Source organism: Puma concolor, chromosome B2 (assembly GCF_028749965.1).
Source record: "Puma concolor isolate L17-30 chromosome B2, mPumCon1.1.hap2, whole genome shotgun sequence".
Classification (NCBI taxonomy): Eukaryota; Metazoa; Chordata; class Mammalia; order Carnivora; family Felidae; genus Puma; species Puma concolor.
The window spans coordinates 107,321,670-107,345,247 of record NC_141671.1 but is presented as its reverse complement, the minus strand read 5'-3'; the positions used below and the strand labels follow the sequence as shown (position 1 = coordinate 107,345,247).

The 23,578-nt window shown below is 37.5% G+C and overlaps 1 protein-coding gene across 1 annotated transcript in view; it reads right to left on the bottom strand.

Moving 5' to 3' along the window:
* Positions 1–6,226: 6,226 nt before the first annotated feature.
* The window catches only part of RFX6 (regulatory factor X6), a 55,938-nt gene continuing 38,586 nt past the window's right edge, over positions 6,227–23,578 (bottom strand). Inside the window, exons 10-19 of the mRNA XM_025925737.2 lie at positions 21,523–21,572; positions 18,385–18,544; positions 17,339–17,483; positions 16,024–16,133; positions 14,682–14,799; positions 13,127–13,249; positions 12,259–12,465; positions 10,566–11,078; positions 9,267–9,479; positions 6,227–6,660 (exon numbers count right to left, since the gene is read on the bottom strand). Of these exons, the coding sequence (XP_025781522.1) occupies positions 6,485–6,660; positions 9,267–9,479; positions 10,566–11,078; positions 12,259–12,465; positions 13,127–13,249; positions 14,682–14,799; positions 16,024–16,133; positions 17,339–17,483; positions 18,385–18,544; positions 21,523–21,572 (1,815 nt within the window). The 3' untranslated portion in view covers positions 6,227–6,484. The remainder of the gene's footprint in view (positions 6,661–9,266; positions 9,480–10,565; positions 11,079–12,258; positions 12,466–13,126; positions 13,250–14,681; positions 14,800–16,023; positions 16,134–17,338; positions 17,484–18,384; positions 18,545–21,522; positions 21,573–23,578) is intronic.

The following is a 23,578-nucleotide window of genomic DNA, read 5'->3' as shown; positions in this document are numbered from 1 at the left end:
ATTGTATTAAACATTATTTGATTAGCTGAAATCATCATTTTTAAAAAGAGAACAAAATTAAGACCTTCATGAAGAAAACCAACAACTAAAATGAATACAATGTTACATGTCAATTATATCTCAATTAAAAAAACCCCAAAAGATTAATTTCCTTAATTTTGTGTTGTCATAGAAGACATAAAAGGGGCTTAAAGCTTATTTTTAGTAGTGGATTCTAGGAAAGCAAGGGTGTTTGTTGAAAATATTTTAGCATTTCAAAGTTTATAAAAATCTCAGCTTGACATTCCTACCAGCCTTGTCTAATACTTTGTGTATCTTCATAATCATGTTTCTCATGTTTCATCACTAAATCACTATGATTATCATTAAAGTTTGAAAGCTTCAGGAGTTTCTCTCTAGATTCATTCTGGCTGCTCTCCCTAACTCTTTGTGCCCCTTATCTTTTCATCTCTTCTGCCAACCCTAGGTTCCTTACAGGCTGCATTCCTGTCCTGAACATTCATCCCGCCTGCCAAGCCCTCCCCCACCCCCCCACCACTTCCTTCCCCAACATCACCTGCTTTCCATTTATTCTTCTAGTCTCAGTATGTCACTTCCTGCAAGACATTTCCCTGACCAGCTCTCCCCACCCCATCCCTGCCCTGGAGGCATCTCCATGGGCTCAACTCTTATTATTATTTCTCTGAGCCACCTTCACTTCTTTTCACAATGTCAATTGTGTAGATGTTACAGTTAATGTCTGCCTTACCTCATAAACCGTAAGATCCATGGGGGGGGGGAGGGGAACCTTATCCTTGTTATCAGCGTGAGCAGACATATTTGTTAAAGTGGGATAAAATTGAATATCTCTTGGAAATTTCAACATGTTAACTCCTTAACAAAAAGCTAACCAAGGCTAAGAACATGACCAAGACATTTCATTAAAATATTCAAGTAATAAATAGAAGTCTTGAGATTAAATGAAATATTTGTAAATAATGAGATAAGGTTTTTAATAGGAACAGGAATCTAGAAGTATTCTACATTTATATGTACGTCCAAAGCTTCCCATCCTATTGAACGAACAGAGAACTAGAACTTTCTAGTTATGACAGAACTTCTAGATATGACAAGTAAAACAGTCAATCTAATGAGTGGTCAATTTTATCCCCATAAACATCTGCATGTAATACCTATTACATGAGAATTTTAAAGAAGAAAATCAGAGATCTCTCCAACTGGATTAGATGCCAGAAAACAAAAAACAAAAACAAAAACAAACAAACAAAAAACAAAACAAAACAAAAAAACCCTAAATTACTTTGGTCATTCTGGAAGTAGACTATTTTTATAAGAAGAAACATTTCTACCATAATATCATATAGCCAAGATGAAGAAAAATTAAGCACTATTAATAAGATTTTGATATTAGAAAACTAATTGAAAACCTTTTTACCAAACAGAACAGAGATAAGCCCTTATTTTGTAATCAAATATCTCAAAATTACTGAATAGATTACTCATTGGAACTACCAATCATTTCCAACCATTGCTAACACCTATAATCAAGGAGTAACTGAAATTTATTTTCTTTTCATTTAAGCAGTGTGCTTTTGGAACAGACAAGTTGCGTTCTCTGCCATTTACAAACTAGAGGATTTAATTTAGAATTCTATAATTGAATGAGATAGTACAATAACCTTTTATATAAACTCATCATTTCTTATCTTTCCCAAAGCACAAAATGTCCTGTATGCCATAATCACCATTGTTTACTTTTCTGGAAGGTTTTTGTTTAAATTTCTCTAACTGACCTGGGATTATGAATCTGCCTTCAAAATACACTATGAACAGTTTGCTACTCCAGTCCTTATAAGAGTTCAAAGCTGTTATTGTGAAACTTGTAGGACAACTAATTTTGCTTCCTGTTATACTAGAAATCTGAGTACCTGTAATATCTCTTTCCAGGGAGTTCATACATATCACTCTCATTTGTCTCCTGCTTTTTTGAAAAATTGGAACTTTGGGTTTGGGTTTCAGAATTCATTTATCTCAAAGCATTTTTCTTTCTTTCTCTTTTTTCTTTTTCTTTTTTGGGGAGTTCGTGGGGGAGAATGCACTACCTGGCAGTATTCTTTGTTTTTGTGGACTGCGTTTGAGCATAAATTTATGAGCATAAATTCAGTGGTTGGAAAACATCACCGGTGATGTTTGCTGTTTATCATGTTTGCTGGTTATCTAATTTGATGTTTATCATGTTTTTCTGAAGAAGAGGAACATGCTGCTGTGGACTGGTGACTGTAGTCAGGGAAGCTGTACTCTGAATGGCTAAATGGAGACCATGTCAATAAGGGCTCCAAGGGTAAATTTGGGAGAGCAGGAGAGAATTGGGCATTGTGCCTCACTGGTCAGGATGGCACAGTCTCAGCTCTGGTGTTCTAGAGTCTAGGTCCAGGCACCTACCTGTGGCCTCAGTGTCTTCTTAGGGGGGCCCACCCATTGCTGCCTACTGGACCCCTCTCACAAAGCTGGTCTCTAGCTCTCCTTCCCTCTCTTTCTCCCTGCTTCTAGTCCTACTCTTCTGCTTGTTTGCTTCTCTAAGCCATGTGTAGGAGTTTCACAGTCACAGTAGCTGAAGAAATCATCTAATTGGGTTAGTTGGATACTATTTAATGTAGAGTGCCATTACTGGTCAGAGTTTGGGGACATTCATCTCACAGCCTACTCCATTTCTCCATGGAAGTGTTACTCGCTTTATTTCTTGCCACAGTTCTTCATTGTGCAAATCTGTCCCACACGCTGCAAGATATTCACATCCCTGGTCTTGACACTAAATGCCAGTGCACCCACCGGCTGTCTTTAAGTATCATGTGAGTAAAAAATATTCTCTTTCCCACATCCAGAATGGGTTCTTGACATGGGCGGCCCCGAGAGTCTCACGGACTTTTTTCTCTCAAAGCAGAAACAAAGAGAAAGATTTTACATCACAACTGTAATTAGAATTTAGCTTAAATAATTTTTTAAAAAATCCTTTCTAACCTGAAAGCATACTTGGGAACATATAACTGAGGAGAGCTCTAACTTTTCTCCACCACCTGGAGAGAGGAAAATAAATCAGATCTCCTTTGATTTGTAATTCTATGTTAATGACATAGCTGGGTTTTAGTTTTTCTTCAAGCTGTTATAAAATAAACTCTTGGCTTCTGAATCGTATTGAGTCCACCGAATTATTTGGAATGCTCATTTTTCCTTATGCCATTTATCTATAGTAACCACTAAAACACAAGATTTGAAAGATAGTACTTCAAGAACGGAGTATTTAAACCTCTATCTTTTTTATTTCTACCCTTAATTTTGGGCTTCACATAGGCATTAGCTTGAACAGGTCACTTTTTTTTTCTCTTTTTTTATTTATTATTTTTGAGAGAGAGAGAGAGAGAGAGCACATGAGTGGGGAAGGGGTAGGGGTGGGGAATTGAGGATCCAAAGTAGGCTCTGTGCTGACAGCAGAGAGCCCAATGTGGGACTCAAACTCACAAACCGAGATTATGACCTGGGCCAAAGCCGGACACCCAACCGACTGAACCACCCAGGCGCACCCAGGTCACTTCTTTATAATTGATAGTCCACAACTTCTAAAAATTACTTGATTTACTTTTAAAAACAGAAACACTAGAAAGCTAGGCTAAGATCCTTTAACTATATTAAAATTAACCTAAAGAATACCAGAAAAAGCCTTGCGCATCCAAAGTTTAGATCCATGAAGGAAGCAATTCTAGAATGATGAGTGCAGCTGAAAGGCAGGAAGGTATTAAATGTCTCAAGCTCCTTCTAAGTAAAATTAATGATGCTGTCACTTTTAATTCATGCAGGAATGGCACCACCTCTCCAGAGGCATTTGGAAACATAGATGTTGTTAGTTGTCGCAAGGCTGGGTGAGTGGAGTGCTTTGGTGTTTGAGTGCCGGGGATACTAAATCTTGTGCAATACGCAGAATGATCCTGCAAAACAAAGAACTGTCCTGCCTGAAAGCCAGTAGTGCCCACAATAAGAAACGCTATTATACATCTAATAGACATAAACCCAAGTCCCACTGCTTGGGGAAAAGAGCAAGTTAGTCTTCCTGATGTCAAAATTTAGCACCTTGTCATTGTACATGAAACCCAGAGATAATGTTTACTTTTCTTCTGCACTTCTCCCTGCTCCATATAATTTTCCCTCATCTATGAAGGGGTTATCAATCCAGGGTCAACTATTTATACTGAAATGCTTTGCAAACAGGGTTAAAGAAAACTTTAGCGCCACTACTAACATATTCCTTTTTTTTAAATTTTTTTAATGTTTATTTATTATTGAGAGACAGAGAGAGACAGAGCATGAGAGGGGCAGAGAGAGGAGGAGACACAGAATCTGAAGCAGGCTCCGAGCTGTCAGCACAGAGCTCAACCTGGGACTCGAACTCACAAACTGCGAGATCACAACCTGAGCCGAAGCCGGATGCTCAACCGACTGAGCCACCCAGGCGCCCCTAACATATTCCTTTTTAATTCCTGATATCTCCCTCAGTCACCAATCCTTTAATTGTACTAAATGATGCTTATGCTTCTTTGAAATTTCTTTTTCCTGCTCCTTTCACTCTGCTTCCATGTAGTCTCTGCACTTACCTGCTGGACATCTGGATGAGAGAAATAGCCTCTCAAATAGCCCATTCTTGGGCTAGTTCCTCTCCTGTCTGGTCCTCCTCCCTTTCCAGCTGCTGCTGGCTGTTCCTTAAACAACATGTCCCATATTACTTTTTACTCAAAAATCTTCAATGAGCTTCTACTTCCTATCACATCACCCCTTCTTCATCATATCAGAACTTACCAAAGGCATTGGCAGGGGTTTTTTTTTACAGTCGTATTTTCATTTTCATCTTTTCAACTTGCATTTTTCAATGTGCCTGACGTAAAATAGATGCTGAGTATATATGTAATTACTATATGGTGGAAATTTGGCTCTTAATTTTCAAGACTTATGTCCAAACATTTCTTAAAGCTGTTTTGCTTTTCACTTCAGTCCAAGCCCTTCATAATTTCACTCTCCTTTGTATTCTTACAATATTACTACAAATCATAGAACATTTATTTCTATTTCTCATCATTTGTTACTGTTGCAGAACTTTCTGCTCAATTAATTAGCTCATAAACTACATGCTACTAAGCAAATGGTAGCAACACTCTGAGAAGTCCACAATTAATTTTTTTATTGCTTTCTGAAAACAATCTGCAGTTTGTCTTCACCAAATTACATCATGATGTATAATGGGTATTTGGGGCTTACAAATCCTTTAAAAATGTACTCGGAGCTCATAGTATAACCCAATCCTTAATACAAATAATAGAAGTCCTGTCATATGACTGTAGGAAAAGCCTGTGAAGTTAATGGAGGTCTCCCATTACAGGCCATGAGTCTTGCAACAGACCGTTCAGCTAAGATATACAAAAATGAAAAGGAAACAGACCTAGATAGATGGTGTATCAAATTCTATTAACTCGTATGGAATGAATTCCTCACTTCTGAATTTCTCTTTGCATTCAGATGGTCCTTGAACACTCATTCACTCTTAGTTTATAAGCCAAGTACTTGATTAAAGACTGCTTCTAAATCTTTAGAAGTTCAAATGGTCTATAAGCCACAATTTCCTTATATTTATATGCATGGAGATGATATGAAAATATTCTTGAATTATGATGTTTTCACCAACCAGCTTTACTCTTTAATTCAGTATCCAAAGGAACTTTGCCTGTGAATCCTAAGCATTCTTCAGAAACAGTAACAGTTCTAAGAGCAATCAAGTATTTAAAAATATTTTCATACTTTATTTCTTTCATTTCTTCTTACCTTTCTTAAATAAAGAGGGAAAGCATTCATAATCTCCGTTCAGTTACATAGAATTGGAATACTTCTATGTAACAGAACTCATCACACTAATGCACAGGATTGAAAGTCAAGCAACTTTGGTCTAGGCTGAATTGAATTAAGTCTTGACCTTGTAAACATTTCCACAGGAGGTAGAACACACACACTTGACTTTTTGTCAAATAAGGGATAGTAAACAATGATTCTGAGACCCTAATAAATTAAAGGTATTTTAAAGGTATTAAATAATTTTTTCTTTTCATAGACCGAAGATGAAGCAGCACACAGATTTTCAATAAATTAGGAAGCAAAATATTAAATCTTCATAGCTGAAATGTTTGCATCTTCAAAGCTCCAGTGGTTCAATTTGATAATATTTGAAACTATAATTAATAACAAGATCACATTTTAAACAATTTGTGTGCAAGGCAAAGTCTGCAAGTATCTCCATTCATTATGGAGTTGTCCATAGTTTTGTACCAGTGACTTGAAAACAATGTCCTGTCACTGTATATTCCATTTTCTTTACCCTGATGGCAATCTGAATGAACAATATTTGAGCAGTAGAGATTCTTAGTTTCAATCCTCACTCAACATTGTTGGTTTAAGTGCCTCCAGCTGCTGTTCCCATGAACACAGTGTTGATGGGTGGTAAAGAGGACACCATTTCTCTACCATTTGCTCCATGGGAATCCAAGGTCTCTTGAGCTGGATACTGATTGGAAGCTCCATACATACATTGGGACGTGGAGGAAGGAATTGGGGTTTGCAAGCTGGATGCTGTAAGGGAAAATGTAATCAGCAATTGAATATTGACTGACATTTTTTTTCCTTTCCAAGTGCCACTCATTTTAAGCCTCCTGTATTTATTTTTGCATTTATCACCCATATCTATGCTATTTTCCTAGAAATTGTTTTGACTTCTACACATTTCACAAAGAAAACTCCATTTCAAACTTAAATTCAGACAACTTTATCACCAAAATATATCCCCAGTCTACTTCCTCTTTCCATCCACACTTCCTCAATTATTCAAACCCCCGTGTTCTCTTATCTGGACCCACACAGCCGCCTCCTAACTAGTCTTAGGACTGTCACCTTTGCCCCACCCTCTCATTCTGCAGGGAACAGCCAGGATAATGCTGCTGATGTATACATCAAATTGTTGCTGTTCTCAAACTCTACAAAGACTTTCCCCCACTCTTAGAATAGAATCCAAGCTCTTTGCCCTGGTTCGCAACGTCTTCTGTGAACTGGTCTCTGCCTTCTGATTGATGTTACTCTACTGTCTTCATTCACCATGCTCAAAGCACATTGGCCTTTCTTGCTGCCCACTCAGTTTTCCTTGTTCCCACTTCAGAGACTGTGCACTTGTCATCTCTTCTGCCACCACTCCACCATCAGACCTTCAAGTCATCGCCTCCTAATCACTCAACTTTCAACTCTAATATCTCTGCCTCAGGATTCCTTTCCCAACCATCTTACCAAAAGCAGTTTCTCCATAACCATGTGTCATTTTACCCTATTTAACTGACTTCAGAGTACCTGACACTATCTTTTTTTTTCTGCATTTGTCTATATAATCATCCCTCAATCTCTCCTTCCTAGAAGGTAAACTTCTTATAGGCAAGAACTCTGTCTGATCACCACCATAACCTCAAACTTGGAATGAAGTTTGGCACACAGTAGTTGGTTCTCAAAAATTTGACCACCTGGCTCTCTGACACTACATTTCCTTCATGTATGGTTGCTGGCTTCTCATTGCTGTTTTTCTCATTTTTCTAACTACCATCTTCTCTGTCCCTGGAAACTAGGTTTTCTAACTAAGGAAACATAGAGTGGGTCCTAAGTTCCCTCGCACTACTTACCCACTTACTCTGTTCCCTTTTTTCACTCAGAAGCCCTCTTTGCTATTTACTTGTAAGCCAGCTCTGACAACTAAAGCTTAGAATCCATCCTACACCCAAGCTATGTTCCATCAAAGCTTCCACTATCTCTACGAGTAAACAGAACTAATAGTAACAATAGCAACACAGTACATTTTAGTCTCACGGTGAGGAAACTTCCTGAAGTGGAATTTTCTGCTTCATTAGAGTAACCTAGAAGCAATGACCATCTGCAGATAGCATGAGATGAGCTGCTAGACTCTGCTCAGGGAGCATCTGTGATGGTCACAGGGAGGGAAGAAGTGCTTCCTATTGAGTTATTGGAAAAGCACACTGAGAGAGGAGAGATGGAATTTATCTTATTTTCCCTTATGCTCCAGCTGGGTGTCAATGGCCTTTACTCCAGCTAGCTTGAAATCTATTCCATTGGAATATTTCCACCATCTCATATAAACATTAACACTCTGCCTTGATACTTACATGCATATATACTTGCCCTGTGATCCCTTATTAGCCATATTGGAGATTAAATCTATACATATATTTTTGCCCCCTTTTTCAACTCACTGATGTATGGAGTTCCTACCATGTGACAGACACTTTGCTGGGTGCTGTTGATGTACAAATTGTACAAGTACAAGTTGCAGGATTTTCCCAGGGACAGCAACCTGGTTGGAAAAAGATGCTGGGGACTTTATGGCAAACACACCGTTTTGTTCATTTTTACTTAAACTACATGTAACAGAGCAATAAAAATAGCAGCATTTTCTACAGAGCTGTCTAATCACATTTTACATACAATTGAGAAAATGACAGCAAACTCTATCACAAATCACCATTTTTTAAAACTTGGAGTGGTTTTAGGGTACTAGTGGAGATTATGGGGTCCAAAGATACCTCTTGGCACTGTCCCTGGGTCCAACTGTGAACAGGAGAGAGTGAGAAAAAGACATCATTACTGCCCTCGTAAAACTTAAAGTCTTTTAGGGGCACCTGGGTGGCTCAGTCGGTTAAGCGTCCGACTTCGGCTCAGGTCACGATCTCACTGTCCGTGAGTTCAAGCCCCGCGTCGGGCTCTGTGCTGACTGCTCAGAGCCAGGAGCTGTTTCAGATTCTGTGTCTCCCTCTCTCTCTGACCCTCCCCCGTTCATGCTCTGTCTCTCTCTGTCTCAAAAATAAATAAACGTTAAAAAAAAACAAAAAAAAGTCTTTTAGACTGCATTTGACAGATTATATTCATGTTTTGCATACATAGTAGGTGCCAGCTATTTTTTTGAAAGAATAAGAGATTTAGCAGTGGGTTGCAGAGTGACCAACAGACTGAAAAAGGGGAGACTGTTACCAACAGACACAAAAATATGACTTTCGATCCAAAGTGATGAATCACTTGTAGGAATATGACCTCCAGGTTTACCTCAATAGTCACCCTCCAAAGGAAGACTACCTACCTGAGGTCAGCAGCCTTTTAAAATGTTTTCAAGAACTACTAAAATAATTTACCTACTACTGGAGTTCGACACGCAACTGATGGTGATGTGTCTGCGTAAAATGAGCTGGTCTGCTTTCTACTATTGTCATCTAAAATGTTAAGTGGATCGTGGATGTCACTGTAGGGAGGCAGTGAGCGAACACTGCTGATGACAGAAACATGTTGGTTCACCATCGATCCGAGTCTGTGAGACTCTGGGTAGTTTATGTTGCTTCCATAGTATCCTACAACAGAAAAAGTCAGGAATGTATTGTTAACGTACTACAAAGAATATTCCAGGAATGAAAAAAAGGACAAGATAATAGGGAGGGGCCTAAAGATGCCATATTATAAATATTACATTCACATCCATCTTTACTATAGAGTTGGATTTGTGCTTGTATAAGGATACGCTTCACTCTGCTGGGGTTTTTTTGTTTTTAAAAAAATACAAAGGAGTTATCCTATTATTAATTTTCAGATGTAAGACTACATCTCTCTCATATTTTCCTCATCTAAATTAACAAGATCTTCCTATAAAGAAAAAAAGCACTACTAACTTCTCACAAAGATTACACTACTTGTCAAATACCAATTTTATCTACAGATTTATGTTACTGGGAGAAGGACTGGTCTACATCTAGAAGAGAGGACACAGAACCCACATTGGTGGCTGAAGAAAGAAGTCCACAGACCTTTCCAACTCCCTAAACTTTAAGTGTTTTATCAGACTAATAGGGGGCACAGTTTCTGTCCTAATCTGTATGATCTGCTGCTAGTTCTCTGGAAGAAACATTATTTACTACAAATAAAATGGACAGAACATTCTTCTTTTGGGCTTATTAAGGGAGATCTCAAACACACAGTTTGACATAGTATTTTTTTCATCATTTGTGGCATTTAAAAGGGCAACTTAAAAAAAAAAAACCACAAGAATTGTATCTGGAAGAAATTAGCTCCAAGTGTCTAAGATTCCATGATCTTTGGAAACTTTACGTGGGATGGCATACTACTCAGAGAGGTGGAGCTCAATTCAATGTCTGATTTTGTCTTACTGCCATCTCAAAAGCCAGGAAAAATTCTTTAAAAATTTTGGGGCGCCTGGGTGGCGCAGTCGGTTAAGCGTCCGACTTCAGCCAGGTCACGATCTCGCGGTCCGGGAGTTCGAGCCCCGCGTCAGGCTCTGGGCTGATGGCTCGGAGCCTGGAGCCTGTTTCCGATTCTGTGTCTCCCTCTCTCTCTGCCCCTCCCCCGTTCATGCTCTGTCTCTCTCTGTCCCAAAAATAAATAAACGTTGAAAAAAAAAATTAAAAAAAAAAAAATTTCAATACCATTCGGTGAATTAGGAGGCAATGTTGTTCCTTGGCAGCTGGCAGCGCCCGCATTGCTCAGGAAATTGAAGCTTCCTGTATTTAAAAACTGCATACTGTGTGAATCTTGGCTGTGTGAGGATGGTCCGTAGCTGGAAGGTGGTCGAGAATTATATGGAGACCCAGCACAGCTGCCACTGAAGAAGTCTCTAGAAAGCTGCTGTTCACTCCAGGCCATGCATCGACCATGCTCTGGGCGATGAGGATAGACTCCTGATGGGGGGTGAGGCTGTGCCCTAAACACAGTCTGATAGTTAGAGTTGGTCCCATAAAAGTCATGGCTGGTTTGAGGATGAGTTGGATAAATGGGCTCTGGGAATGTTGAGCAGTGGGGTGGAGCTGACAAGACTGGGCCCACACTTTGAGGTCTTCCTGCCATTGGTCCCTGGTTAATGACGCTTCCTCGGCTCGCCATGGCTGGAGAAATGGGTGGTGTCATCAGATGACCAGTGTTCTGGGAAAGGTCCATTTGACCTGGAAAAAATTACCAGAGCCTTCACAAGTGGCATATAAAAATAGATGGATGCATATCTTTAAAAATTATTCAAAAGATTTATCAATATGCTTTTTTAAAAAAATGGTTCATTCTTACTCTCTAAAAATTACAGAACTGGGGAACATTAAAAACCTAGGTTTAAAAGATACCATCACAAAAAAATAAACAAACAAATAAATAAAAGACACCATCACAATACATGTATATTTCACAATACTGAAGTGTTTTACACTTGATCATGGCCAAAAGGCCGAGAAACAATAATAGTGAAGTGTTTTGAAGTTAGTCACTATGAACAAAAGTCTGCGATGGTTTCATGCTTCCATGGGTATGAAGATGGTTAGAGCTCAAGCTTGGGAAAGTCAAGGGATCTGCTCTTCACAATTTCCCATAATTAAAAAAACAAACTGAATGTTAAATGGTTTGATTTTTAGGATAACAGAAAAAGGCAATAGTGTCAAAATGCCCATGGCTTCAAAGCAAGCCAATTCAAAACATCATGCAAACACCCCTGATCAACAACGAGTTATGAATGCCACCCACTCTGAGGGTGTTTGATTTTCCACTGGTGGAATTGGGCCCCTGAACTATAAGGCCCTCCCAGGTTTAAAATTCTGTGTGTCCAATGAAGTTATATATTTCAGAAAAGACATAATGCAAGAAGCAGACGTAAAATATCATCTAGTAGTGAGTTCCAGCCACTTAACATTTGGACTGATACAAAGGGGATGCTAGACCAAAGATGAAAATTATTATAATGGTTTTCTAAAATGGCCAAATCTACTTTTTAATGGAGGAGAAATAGTCTCCTCAAAAGCCAAAAACAAATAAGAGGCCCAGTTTTTTGACTCCCAAAGCATCTTCAGGATTTTATGTGTACCTAATCTAATTTTTTCTTCCACTTAATGAAGATAACTATTCGTATTTCTGATATAACTGAGAGAGCATGTCACAGTGTGGTACCTATGTTAATAATGGCATTGATAAAAATGTGAATGAAAAATGTTGAAAATCACAGAAACTTTACAAAGCTTTCATGCAAGTTAGGTAAGACAAGTCTTGTTTACTCTTTGAATGCCTGAAGGTCACCAGTTTTGAAGAACACACAGGAATAGGCTCCTGTGAGATGCACTGAAGCCCAAATGTTTCCCAGTGTACCTGTGAGCGGCATGGTGTCTGTATTCCCAGCAGGAAATGGGTGTAGAGCAGAGGGTAAGCCTCCAGGATGACTGGATGATAGAGGAAGATAGGGTGTTTCCACATGGCTTTCATTCTTCACAGTGTCACTGGAAACAGTGCTCCCTTTATTACGGTTGGCCAGAAAGCAAGAACTCGGAGAAGCAGTGAAGGCAGCTTTACTTGCATCTGGAAAGATTTTTTTTTCTTAACAGGAAAGCTAACGTCATTCTCATATTCCTAGTATATAAGCCCAAGAAAAGGAAACTGAAAACGCTTTAGGGTCATGTCATAAATCTGGAAACTCCGGGGAAATATGTGCCATGGGAAACAAGGCTGGCAGATCTCTGGTCTTGGCAGTGGTGCTGGATTTTTGCTGTTGTTGCTACCTGTACCTTTGTGAGTGTGAGGCGTGTTCTGAAGGGCGCCAACCACCACCCCGCCCCCGCCCCGGGAGTGGACAGTCGTCAAAATGCAAGTCATCACATCCCAAATGGACATGCTCTCTTTCTTCTTTAAGCTCCCATAGAACTTCTTTCTACACCATTTATAAGGTGTGTACCACAGGTGTTGTCTTTAATTCTGATTATTTTTTTTATTTTAATCACCTAGCTACCTTAATTGATTTCATATCCTTTAGAACTTCCAGTAAATTCCTCTGACTACTCTAAGTATAAATGGTGGAGAGAAAAAATAGTGCTCCCATGGTGTTAATATACTGTGTTAGTGGTAACACGCCTGGGGAAAAAACTCTGAGACTGTTATAGCCCCACACAACATGTGCTTACAAATTCTCGAACTTGGGTTTAAATACAGAAATACATAAAACAAAGTATACATTTTAAATTACCTGAATTCTTCATATACTTGTCCAATAAATTCTGTAACTCCTGCTCTTTGTCATTATTGAACTGGGTCTCCATGGCAAGGAGAATGTATTCATCAAGAAGCATTCGGATCAAATGGAAAGAACCTTGTTTGTGGATGGGAAGAGGGAGAGGACAATGTGAGATGAAAGGAGGGAGAGAAGGAGAAGGAAAGAGAAAGAGAGAAGTCGAGTTATCTTTGTGACCATCTCACAACACTTTACAAGGAGCAACTGAAATAAACAAATACTTGTTGGACTTTAAATGACCTGCTAAGACCAACATGCTTAACTTGGGTCTCTAATCTTTCTGTGTACCGCCTGCCCAGCTCACTGTGTATACTGTCCTGCCAGCTCTTTGGCTGCTAATTACATCAAAGGAAAATACGGATGAAAGTGAGACATGCTTTATGCTTTAAGAGGGCACACATTGGAGTGTGATAAGCTTTAACCTGAGGAGAATGAGCTCTACTCTGCTGTATTTCTGTTGACTTTGTACTAAATAATTAGACAATGGCCACCATGGGTCTGAAAAAAAGTATCAAGTAAGATGTCTTTCTAGCCTGAAACAAAGTTCCCTTTGGTTTCAAAAAACCAAGAGAGTTATTTTCATTTGGAAGTTGTCTTGGAAAACCTTAAACTTCTTTGAAGAGATTTCCCAACAAAAGTCTGTTTTCATAATAAAGTCAGGCTTCAGTGTGGTATGTTTTAAGAAACCTCACACAAAACCAAGATATTTCAAATAATAGGCTCAATACATTTTGTTCATCCTTCAATACAAGTTCACTGATTTTATCTAATTCCACTGAGGATTAAATAAAAACAACTTAGTAAACTGTAACCTATTTTATAATGTAAAGATTTCTTGGAAAGCTAAATGCAGGAGTACTGTCCACAAGACAGCATTATAGCTGCAAACTAAGAATCCCAGAAATTTTAGAAAAAGGAAGATATTCAATTTTTAAAAGAGCTAACTTGACTCAGTTTGTTTCACAAGTCAAATCAATCAGGAAAGAGGTTTCAGAAACATATGAAAGCATGTCTTCTCAGCTGCTCTTTGACTGCAGCTATGCAGTTCCTGAAAAAGATGCAAAAATTTGCCATATTGCAGTTGGTGCCTTTGGAAAATCATGTACTAATTACTGTTTACTTGCCTGTCTAACAAAAAAAAAATTATCCAAGCACTGATGGGATGTAATGATAATAGCTGCCATTCTAGAAGTGTTCACCGGGTACTAGACTGTGTTTTTATATATATTGTCTCACTAAAGTGCCAATACAACCCAGCAAGAGGGATATTCATCCTCTTCGACCAACTTGGAGCAGGGGGTAAAAACCCAAGCCAGAGAGAAGCAGTGTTAGGATTTAACTCTGCATGCGGTCTGACTCCAAAACCCAGGCTCCTACCTACCATTCTCTATGGCTCGACAGTCAGGTTTGAGCAGTAACAGTGCGACACGTTTAAAAACTGATAGGAAATGTGACTGGAAAGTGAATTATGTATTCAGATAGGAAGAGCTTTATAAAGCACTTAGGATACCAAAACTGGATGCATTGTTCAAGGTGAGGTTATGCATTACTCGAGCACCAAAAAAACTCCACTTGAGCAGAAAGTCTTGAGCCCTCTTCTTTAATGATCTTCCATTTTGTTTGCTGGTCTACAAGTAAAGGAACAAAATGAAACTATAAAATCTGTCATCTCATTACTACATGCATCCTGCATAAAATCAAGAGGTTGATAAGCTTTCTGACAAATGGACAGATGGCATGACACGCAATTTATTTTGTCAGATATAATGATCTGTCCAGGGATTTTAATTTTAGTCTGTCTTTGCTGTGATTTTTAAGGTTGATAGATCTTTATTCTGTATGGTTTTGTTACCTAGCAGAATCAGACAACACAATGAAATAATTTACAAAATACTTCATCTCTTCATTTTCCTTTGACAGAACTTTAAAAAGAACAGAAGGTGAAGTGTGAAAGAAGGGTTATATATTTCTGTGAATGATTAACTCTGACTTCTCTGGTCCTGAATGATAATCTGTTTTCCTTCCAGGAGGAAAAGAAAAGTCCCTACAATATAACCAGTTTCCTTGATACAGAATGGCTAACACCAACTAGTGATGGATCTATTTGCTCTTATATTGCCTTGTTTCATGATGGATTGACTTGCAGGTTAACTGAAAGAGTTGAAAAAACACAGAAAATACAAAATACTGCACTCCCAGAATTTAAAAATGCAAATACTTAAAACCACATTTTCTGTCAGCATTTATGAAAATTTGCTTTTTAGAGAAGGGTCAGATCTTTTCAGCTTTAAAAAAATTTTTTTTAATGTTTACTTATTTTTGAGAGACAGAAAGGTGAGCAGGGGAGGGGCAGAGAGAGAGAGAGGGAGACAGAGAATCCAAAGCAGGCTCCAGGTTCAGAGAGGTCAGCACAGAGCCTGATGCGGGGCTCGATGTGGGGCTCGATGCGGGGCTCGATGTGGGGCTCGAACTCATGAGCGGTGAGATCATGACCTGAGCCAAAGTTGGACACTTAACCGACTGAGCCACCCAGGCGCCCCAGATCTTTTCGGCTTTTATCTTTCACCACCTATGTTACTCAGCTGTAACTGTACTGACTGACAGGGAATGCATAGTGTCTTGTAGTTCTTTGTCAAGAAATGATGAATAGAATTGAATCTATGCCCAACACTCTCAAATCTGGTCTATTCCGAATTTTGATATTTGGGCCACCTTATTTGCAAGTCTTCAAGAGCTTTTCAAGGCATTTTTACACACAGACTATCACCCCTCCCCCACCATTCAAGGAATTACCAGTTTAGCATTTACTACTAAGAAAAATTTTATTTTCTGAATCTGTCATTGAAAAATACCTTAATAACTCTCTGCTCTACCACGGTATCCAACCATTCAATAAAAGCCTCCACGGTGGCATTCTTCTTAAGAAGATCTTTCAGTTCTTGGAACACTGTGATAGAATCATCTAAAATGAAAAAAGAAAGCAGAATATTACTCTACTTTGAACTCAAGAGAAAACCTAAAACTAGGAATCATTTAAGAATTTTGTAGCATAAAAGGGAAAGACAGAATAAATTAAATGTGTTAAAGAAATTATTTCATATCCTGAGAACAAGGAGCAAAAAATCCTTAGTTTTTACTCTTCAACATTTTAATAATAAGTGTATGTATTTTGGCACATATTGAAATATAGGCTTATGTATTATATAAGCATGTATATACTGGGGAAGAGTAAGTTGTCAGTATAGTTGATTATTCATTCTGAGTCCAAAGCTTTCATTAAATGCAACAGCTTCATTGAAAGCTGATGAATGAAATAAGCTAAACTTGTTGATTTCCTGCTTTCTGAACTACTTTTATCTTTAGCCAAAATTAAACTCTGCACTGTGGAACTGAACCACCTACATGAATAATCTTTCATCTTATAAAAGTTAAAGGGGCCATTTAGAACTACTGTTTATTAAAGAATTTGAAGTTTACTGAACCCCAAAGGGTAATACAATTTTATACTAGGAAACAGAAAGCAGGGCTGATGTTGGACCACCCCAGAGAGCAGCCTATCACTTGTGCAACAGCCTATCGGAGGCTACACTTTGTCTTTTTGGAGAGAGAGGATGGGGAAATAGTGGATTGCTGTCCCTTGAAAATAGAACCTGGTAGTCTAGTCACACATATTAGCTTGCTAACTCTGTCAGATTGTCCAAACCTGCGCAGGTAATTTCTGCTTTGAAAAACAGTATTATATTGAGACATCATTTTGATATGCATCATATACCATATGATGCTAAGAGTGTAAAACACACGGAAATGTGTATGCATATAAAGTTGGAAGAGAGCTCACAACACTCAAAAACATGTTCATTATTGCCAAGTTATTTCTTTTTTTCTTTCGTTTATTTTTTACTTTTTTGGTTATTTCTTTTAAAAAAATTTTTTAATGTTTGTTTATTAGAGACAGACAAAGAGAGAGAGAGAGAGAGAGAGAGAGACAGTATAGAGAGACAGAAAAAGAGGGAGAGAGACAATCCCAAGCAGGCTCCACACTGTCAGCACAGAGCCTGATGTGGAGCTCAAACTCACGAACCAGGCGATCATGACCTGAGCCGAAACCAAGATGTCACTTGTGCCAAGGAGTTGACAGACCCAGCTCTAAACAGGAAGAAGACTTACGTTCAGTGTAGATATCTGATTCAGTGTCTGTGCTGCCAGAAATGGTGAGAAGGGCCTGCGATCCAATACTATTCAAGTCAACCTTTTCAATATCAGATACCATAGAATTCACAACATGCTGGTCGAAGAGAGCTGGTCTGGCAATCTGCATAAAGAAAGTAAAAAAGACACTAAACTATATTATCAAGAGTCTATCTAAAGAAAAGTTTTGGCTTCTAGAGAAAAAGTTCCTTGAGACAAAAGTATCACAAATGCTTTATTTTAAAACTAAAAGCAATAGCTGAGACTCATGATCATCTCTGTTAAAGCTTTAAAAACTATTTTTGGAACTAGAAAATGAATTTTTTAATTCACAGTCATACAAGAAGGATTTTACAATGTTATGCTTCTTATCTAGAACTAGCCCAATCAAGTCTTTTAAAATTTAGGGGGCTAAAAACTTCCACAAAGCAAACAATCATTTGAGAGGAGGGGAAATATATATTTTTAACAATATACAAACCTGTAATCCTAATTTAAGAATTACTTTTTTCTTCCTATTTGAGAGATCCAAATTAGTAGTTTAAAATGTGTTGTTTGTGGGTTTCACATAAAATATTACATGGGCTCATTCCCCACAACCTTAATTTTTATTAACTGGATTCATAATGCAAAGAACTACTTTGCATTTTACATTGCACTCAGAAATTTTGTATTTTTTTACTTTTTATTTTGAAAATATTAAATTTACAGAAAAGGAGGAAAGATAGTGCAGAATATTTCCATATTCTCCCTATCCCCCTTCTCCTATTGTTATCACCTTATCTAACCATTGTTTATTGCCCAAATCAGGAAATTAACATTGGTATAACACTGGTAGATAGACTACAGACATAATTCAAATTTCCATCAGTTTTCCCACTAATGTCCTTTTTCTATTCTAGCATTCACTCTGGGGTCTCACATTACATTTAACTGTCTACTTAGTCTTCAATCTCTGAAAATTTCTTGCTCTTTGCTACCAGAGGGTTTTTTTTTTTAATCTGGTGACTCAAATACCAACATACCTGAGCAAGGTGTAAGAAAGATGTTTGCCGTTTCAGAGAAGATACAAATCTTCGCACGATAGGTATCTTCTTGTCAGTTAGAGCTTCTGGCAAGTTTTCCAAAGATGAAACAACCCACTGTTCCCAATTTTTGGCAAAATTTCTTATATCTGCTAATAAGCTACACACACAAAAAGACTTATGTATTAAATGCTAAATTGTTCAAAATGCATTAAATAAATGTAGTTTAATGGAGGTATGCTATTATTCTGTGATTCCAAGAACATGACTTTGAAGTCTGATGGATTCAGCCTAGGTCTGCCATTTATCACCTTGGTCAAAATACTCAATGTCCTCAAGTTCTGGCTTCATCTATTAAATGGGAACACGATTAGTATCTATGTCACAGGATTATTACTAGGACTACATAAAATAACTCATGGAGATTTCTCTGGTCAAATGTGGCATGCAGAGAGTAATCAATAAATAATACCTTATTGTTAATATTAACTCATGGTTCAGTCATTTTTGATAAAATATTTCTGGGTAAATGTAAGTATGTACTTGATTTTGCATATAATGACTTCTTGAGAGATACTGCATAGGGATCATAATGTCATTTCAGGTACTTACTATTAGTGTCTAGTAATATATTTTTACAATCCAAATATGACTGTGGGATAGTGGGATACATGATCAAAAATGTACTATAGAACCCTATATAGAAACTTGCAAATGTTGGTTGTGTGTGTGCACAAACATTTATACAGAAACACAAAAATTTTAAAATCAGTCAATAATCTACACATTCTACCGCAACAAAAAAGATCTAAATTTATATTTGGGATGGTGCTACATATTGGCAAGCAGTGACATAATACAGGAAAAAGAATAGAAAATGGAGTTAAACAGATGCTCAATTAAAATCCTGACTGTTTTTTAACTAGTTAACTTACTTTAGGCAAATAAATTAACTTCTTTCTGCTGCCAGGTTCCTCATTTGTGGATTTGGGATTGTAACAGCTACTGGGGAATAGTCTAACAAGTTGTGTTTTTTAAAAAATCCACTGTTCAATGATAAGAAATTGGTTAAATGAAGTATAGTATTTTTCAGACGCTATGCAGCCATTTAAAAAGAAAATGTTGAGAGGTGCCTGGGTGGCTCAGTTGGTTAAGCGTCCAACTCCTGATTTCAGCTGAGGTCAGGATCTTGCAGTTAGGAGATCAAGCCCAGCACCGGGCTCTGTGCTGGGCATGGAGCCTGCCTAAGAAGCTCTCTCTCCTACTCCTTCTGCCCCTCCCCTGCTCACACTCAATCTCTCTCTCTCTCTCTCATGTTTTTTGTTTTTGTTTTTGTTTTTGTTTTTTACTTGAGAAAGAGAGACAGAGTGTGAGTGTGGGAGGGGCAGAGACAGAGGGAGACACAGAATCCAAAGCAGGCTCCAGGCTCCCAGCTGTCAGCACAGAGCCTGACGTGGGGCTTGAACTCAGACTGTGAGATCATGACCTGAACCAAAGCTGATGCTTGACTGACTGAGCCACAGGTGCCCTGCTCTCTCTCTCTCTCTCTAACAAAGAAAGAAATAAAAAGAAAGAAAGAAAGAAAGAAAGAAAGAAAGAAAGAAAGAAAGAGAAGAAAGAAAGAAAGAATTGAAAAGAAAGAAAGAAAGAAGAAAGAAAGAAAGAAAGAAAGAAAGAAAGAAAGAAAGAAAGAAAAAATTGAAAAAAAGAAAAATTTAAAAAATAATGTTGATCCATATCTGTTGATATGAAAGATTTTCACTATATACTGCAATTATAGTATGTATACTATGGTTCCATTTTATTAATGTGTATATTTACAGGTATTCTTAGAAAAAAACCAGTGCATTAATGTGGAGAGATCAGGAGTATTTTTTAATGCATTTATGCATGTTTTCGTTTTCTACAATAAACTACTTGCATATTTAAGAGATAAATACATAAATATTCTGCTTCAGGCAGTTGTAAAATTAAGTAAATAATTTATGTAGTCTCAAAGCCCATGTTGTAGTAATAAAGGTCAGCTATTATTACTATTAACTAATAATGCCTGCCCCTAAGTAAGCACAACCATTCTGTTGTGACACAGAAATGTTAAGTGTACTTAATTCAGAGATCAGATTAGATGTTTAAAGATAACATATTGATAATTAAAAGAAACTATTGGTCTGTACAATACTATTATATAAATAAATAAAACGATCTACAGGAAAAAGTAAATCAAAAATAAACTTTGTTTTGTCAATCATCATGTATTTATTGAGCATCAACTATGTCCATCCTACGTGTATTTGTGCCTCAAATACTAAAATAAATTTCATTTTTTCATTAGGCTTTATTTACAAAGAAAAATTTTCGTTTTTATTTTTGAGTTTTTATTGTTCACACATCAGAAAGTTTTTGTGAAAAATCTTCAGGTACCATTTCAATTTCAGATTTTTTTTTTTATTGAAGTATAATCGACAAACAACATTATATTAGTTCCATGTGTACAACATAGTGATTTGACATTTGTGTACATTGTGAGCTCATCACCACCATAGTCCAGTTACCATCTGTCATCAGTTACCAGAGGGGATGCAGGTCCTGGTGGGCAATATGGATGAAAGGGATCAAAAGGTATAATGTTCCCAGGATGGGGAATACAGTCTATTTAAGATCTTATTCCTTTGTTAAAAGAAGATGGTAATTCCATTATGCCACTTTATGATTTTGCAGTTAAGGCCAATAATAATAAATAATAATGTTAATAAGTAATCTTTAATAACAAAGATAAAATAATTTTTCTTATAATTTTTATTATTGTGGTTTATTTTCCATCAATTATCCCCATTTATCTTCCTGTAGCCAGTTTCTATTGAAGAACTTCTCAGTATTTCAAAGGTCAGTACACTTAAATATTTATTTTTCACTTGGACATCTCTCATATTAAAAGGATTTCAAGATTATTCTATCAATTTTGCTCAGTGAGGTTTGAGTATAAGGATTGAGGCACATCTTCTAACTAATACAAAGGGACAGGAGCGGGAAAGTAATCTTTATAAACAAACGGATTGTTATTTAATGTTTTCCTTTAATATAATGGATAGGGTTAAATTCTACATTAAGAAACTACCACATTTTATTGACTGAACCTACCTTTCAGGCATTTCTTGCATTGTTGCAGGAATGAGTACATCTGTAAGAACCTTAATCACAGCAAAAGAGAATTAACATAAATCCTTACTTAGTATTTTTGTCGAAAGACACTTATTTGTCAATTACTTTTCATTCCTAGCTTTCTAGAGAATAATATGCTAACTCATTTCTGGAAGTTATACTTTTATCTCTAAAATGAATGTATGTGTGAGGTGATGTGTAAGAAAGGTGAGGGGTGGGGATCTAGAAACATTACAATCCTAGGTTAGCCTAGGAACACTAATATCCTGGGTCCAGAGAGTTAATTATCAGAACACAAAGAATAATGAAAAGATGGTCAACATCACTCATCATCAGAGAAATACAAGTCAAAACCACAATGAGATACCACTTACACATGTCAGAATGGCTAAAGTTAACAACTTAGGAAACAAAAGATGTTGGCAGAGATGTGGGCAAAGAGGAACACTTCTGCACTGCTGATGGGAATGCAAACTGTGCAGCCACTCTGGAAAACAGTATGGAGGCTCCTCAGAAAGTTAACAATAGAACTACCCTATGACCCAGCAATCACACTACTGGGTATTTATCCAAAGGACACAAAAATGCTGATTTGAAGGGGCACATGCACCCCAATGTTTATAGCAGCACTATCAACAATAGCCAAATTATGGAAAGAGCCCAAATGTCCATTGACTGATGACTGGATAAAAAAAGATGTGATATGTATCTATATACAGTGGACTATTACTCAGTGATCAAAAAAAAAAAAAATGGAATCTTGCCATCTGCAATGACGTGGATGGAACTAGAGTGTATTCTGCTAAGCAAAGTAAGTCAGTCAGAAAAAGACAAATACCATATGATTTCACTCATATGTGGAATTTAAGAACCACAACAGATGAACATAGGAGAAGGGAAGGAAAAATAAGATAAAAACAGAGAGGGAGGCAAACCATAAGAGACTCTTAAATATGGAGAACAAACTGAGGGTTGCTGGAGGGGTGGTGGATGGGGGAGATGGGCTAAATGGGTGATAGGCATTAAGAAGGGCACTTGTTGGGATGAGCACTGGGTGTTCTATGTAAGTGACGAATCACTGGGTTCTACTCCTGAAACCAATACTACAATGTATGTTAACTACCTTGAATTTAAATTAAAAATTAAAAAGAAAAGAATACTGAAAGAAAGGGCTAGACTGAGTCCTAAACATGGATGAGGTGGGTAGGACCTGAGAATTAGTAGAAAGAAGAATTTAGAGAGTGTTGACTGATCCCAGCTCAAGAAAAACTAGAATAAAGAAAGAGGGGACAAAATAGGATATGAGCAATGCAGATCCATTAAGCTGACTGATAAACTGAGTGGTCCAGCCTGAGGAAAAGGACCAAGAGGAGAAGATATTTCAAAATGTGGGTAAACCCTAATCTTCAAAGGCCTATGTAGCCTACCAGAAAAATGTACATGTATTCCATGTGTATAAGACAGTATTGTATATGCCCAGTATGTTAGTTACCAAGAATTGGACTTGGTAATCATGTACTGTTTTATGGACTAAAAGTTGACCACTCTCCTGAGAGGAATGAAGATCTTCCAGAAACTCATTCTGCAATGAGAATTGTAAATTGCTCTATTTACAATGCTTACTGTGTCTCCCTGGGTCCACTATGAGGAGAAAAAACTTAATTCATTTAGAGGTACTTAAACTCAGGACTTTTGTGTTGAACTGAAAAAAAAAAAAACAACAACAGACCATTTGTAAAGAAAAAAGAAAGAATATGCTTTAAGAATATTTCTTGGGGCACCTGGGTGGCTCAGTCGGTTAAGCAACCAACTTCAGCTCAGGTCATGATCTCAACAGTTTGTGGGTTCAAGCCCCACATCGGGCTCTGTGCTGACAGCTTGGGGCCTGGAGCCTGCTTCTGATTCTGTGTCTCCCTCTCTCTCTGCCCCTCCCCTGCTCACACTCTGTCTCTCTCTGTCTCTCAAAAATTAATAAATGTAAAAGAAAAAATTTTTTAAAGGAGTATTTCTTGGAGGTACTGAATGGTGTTCCAAA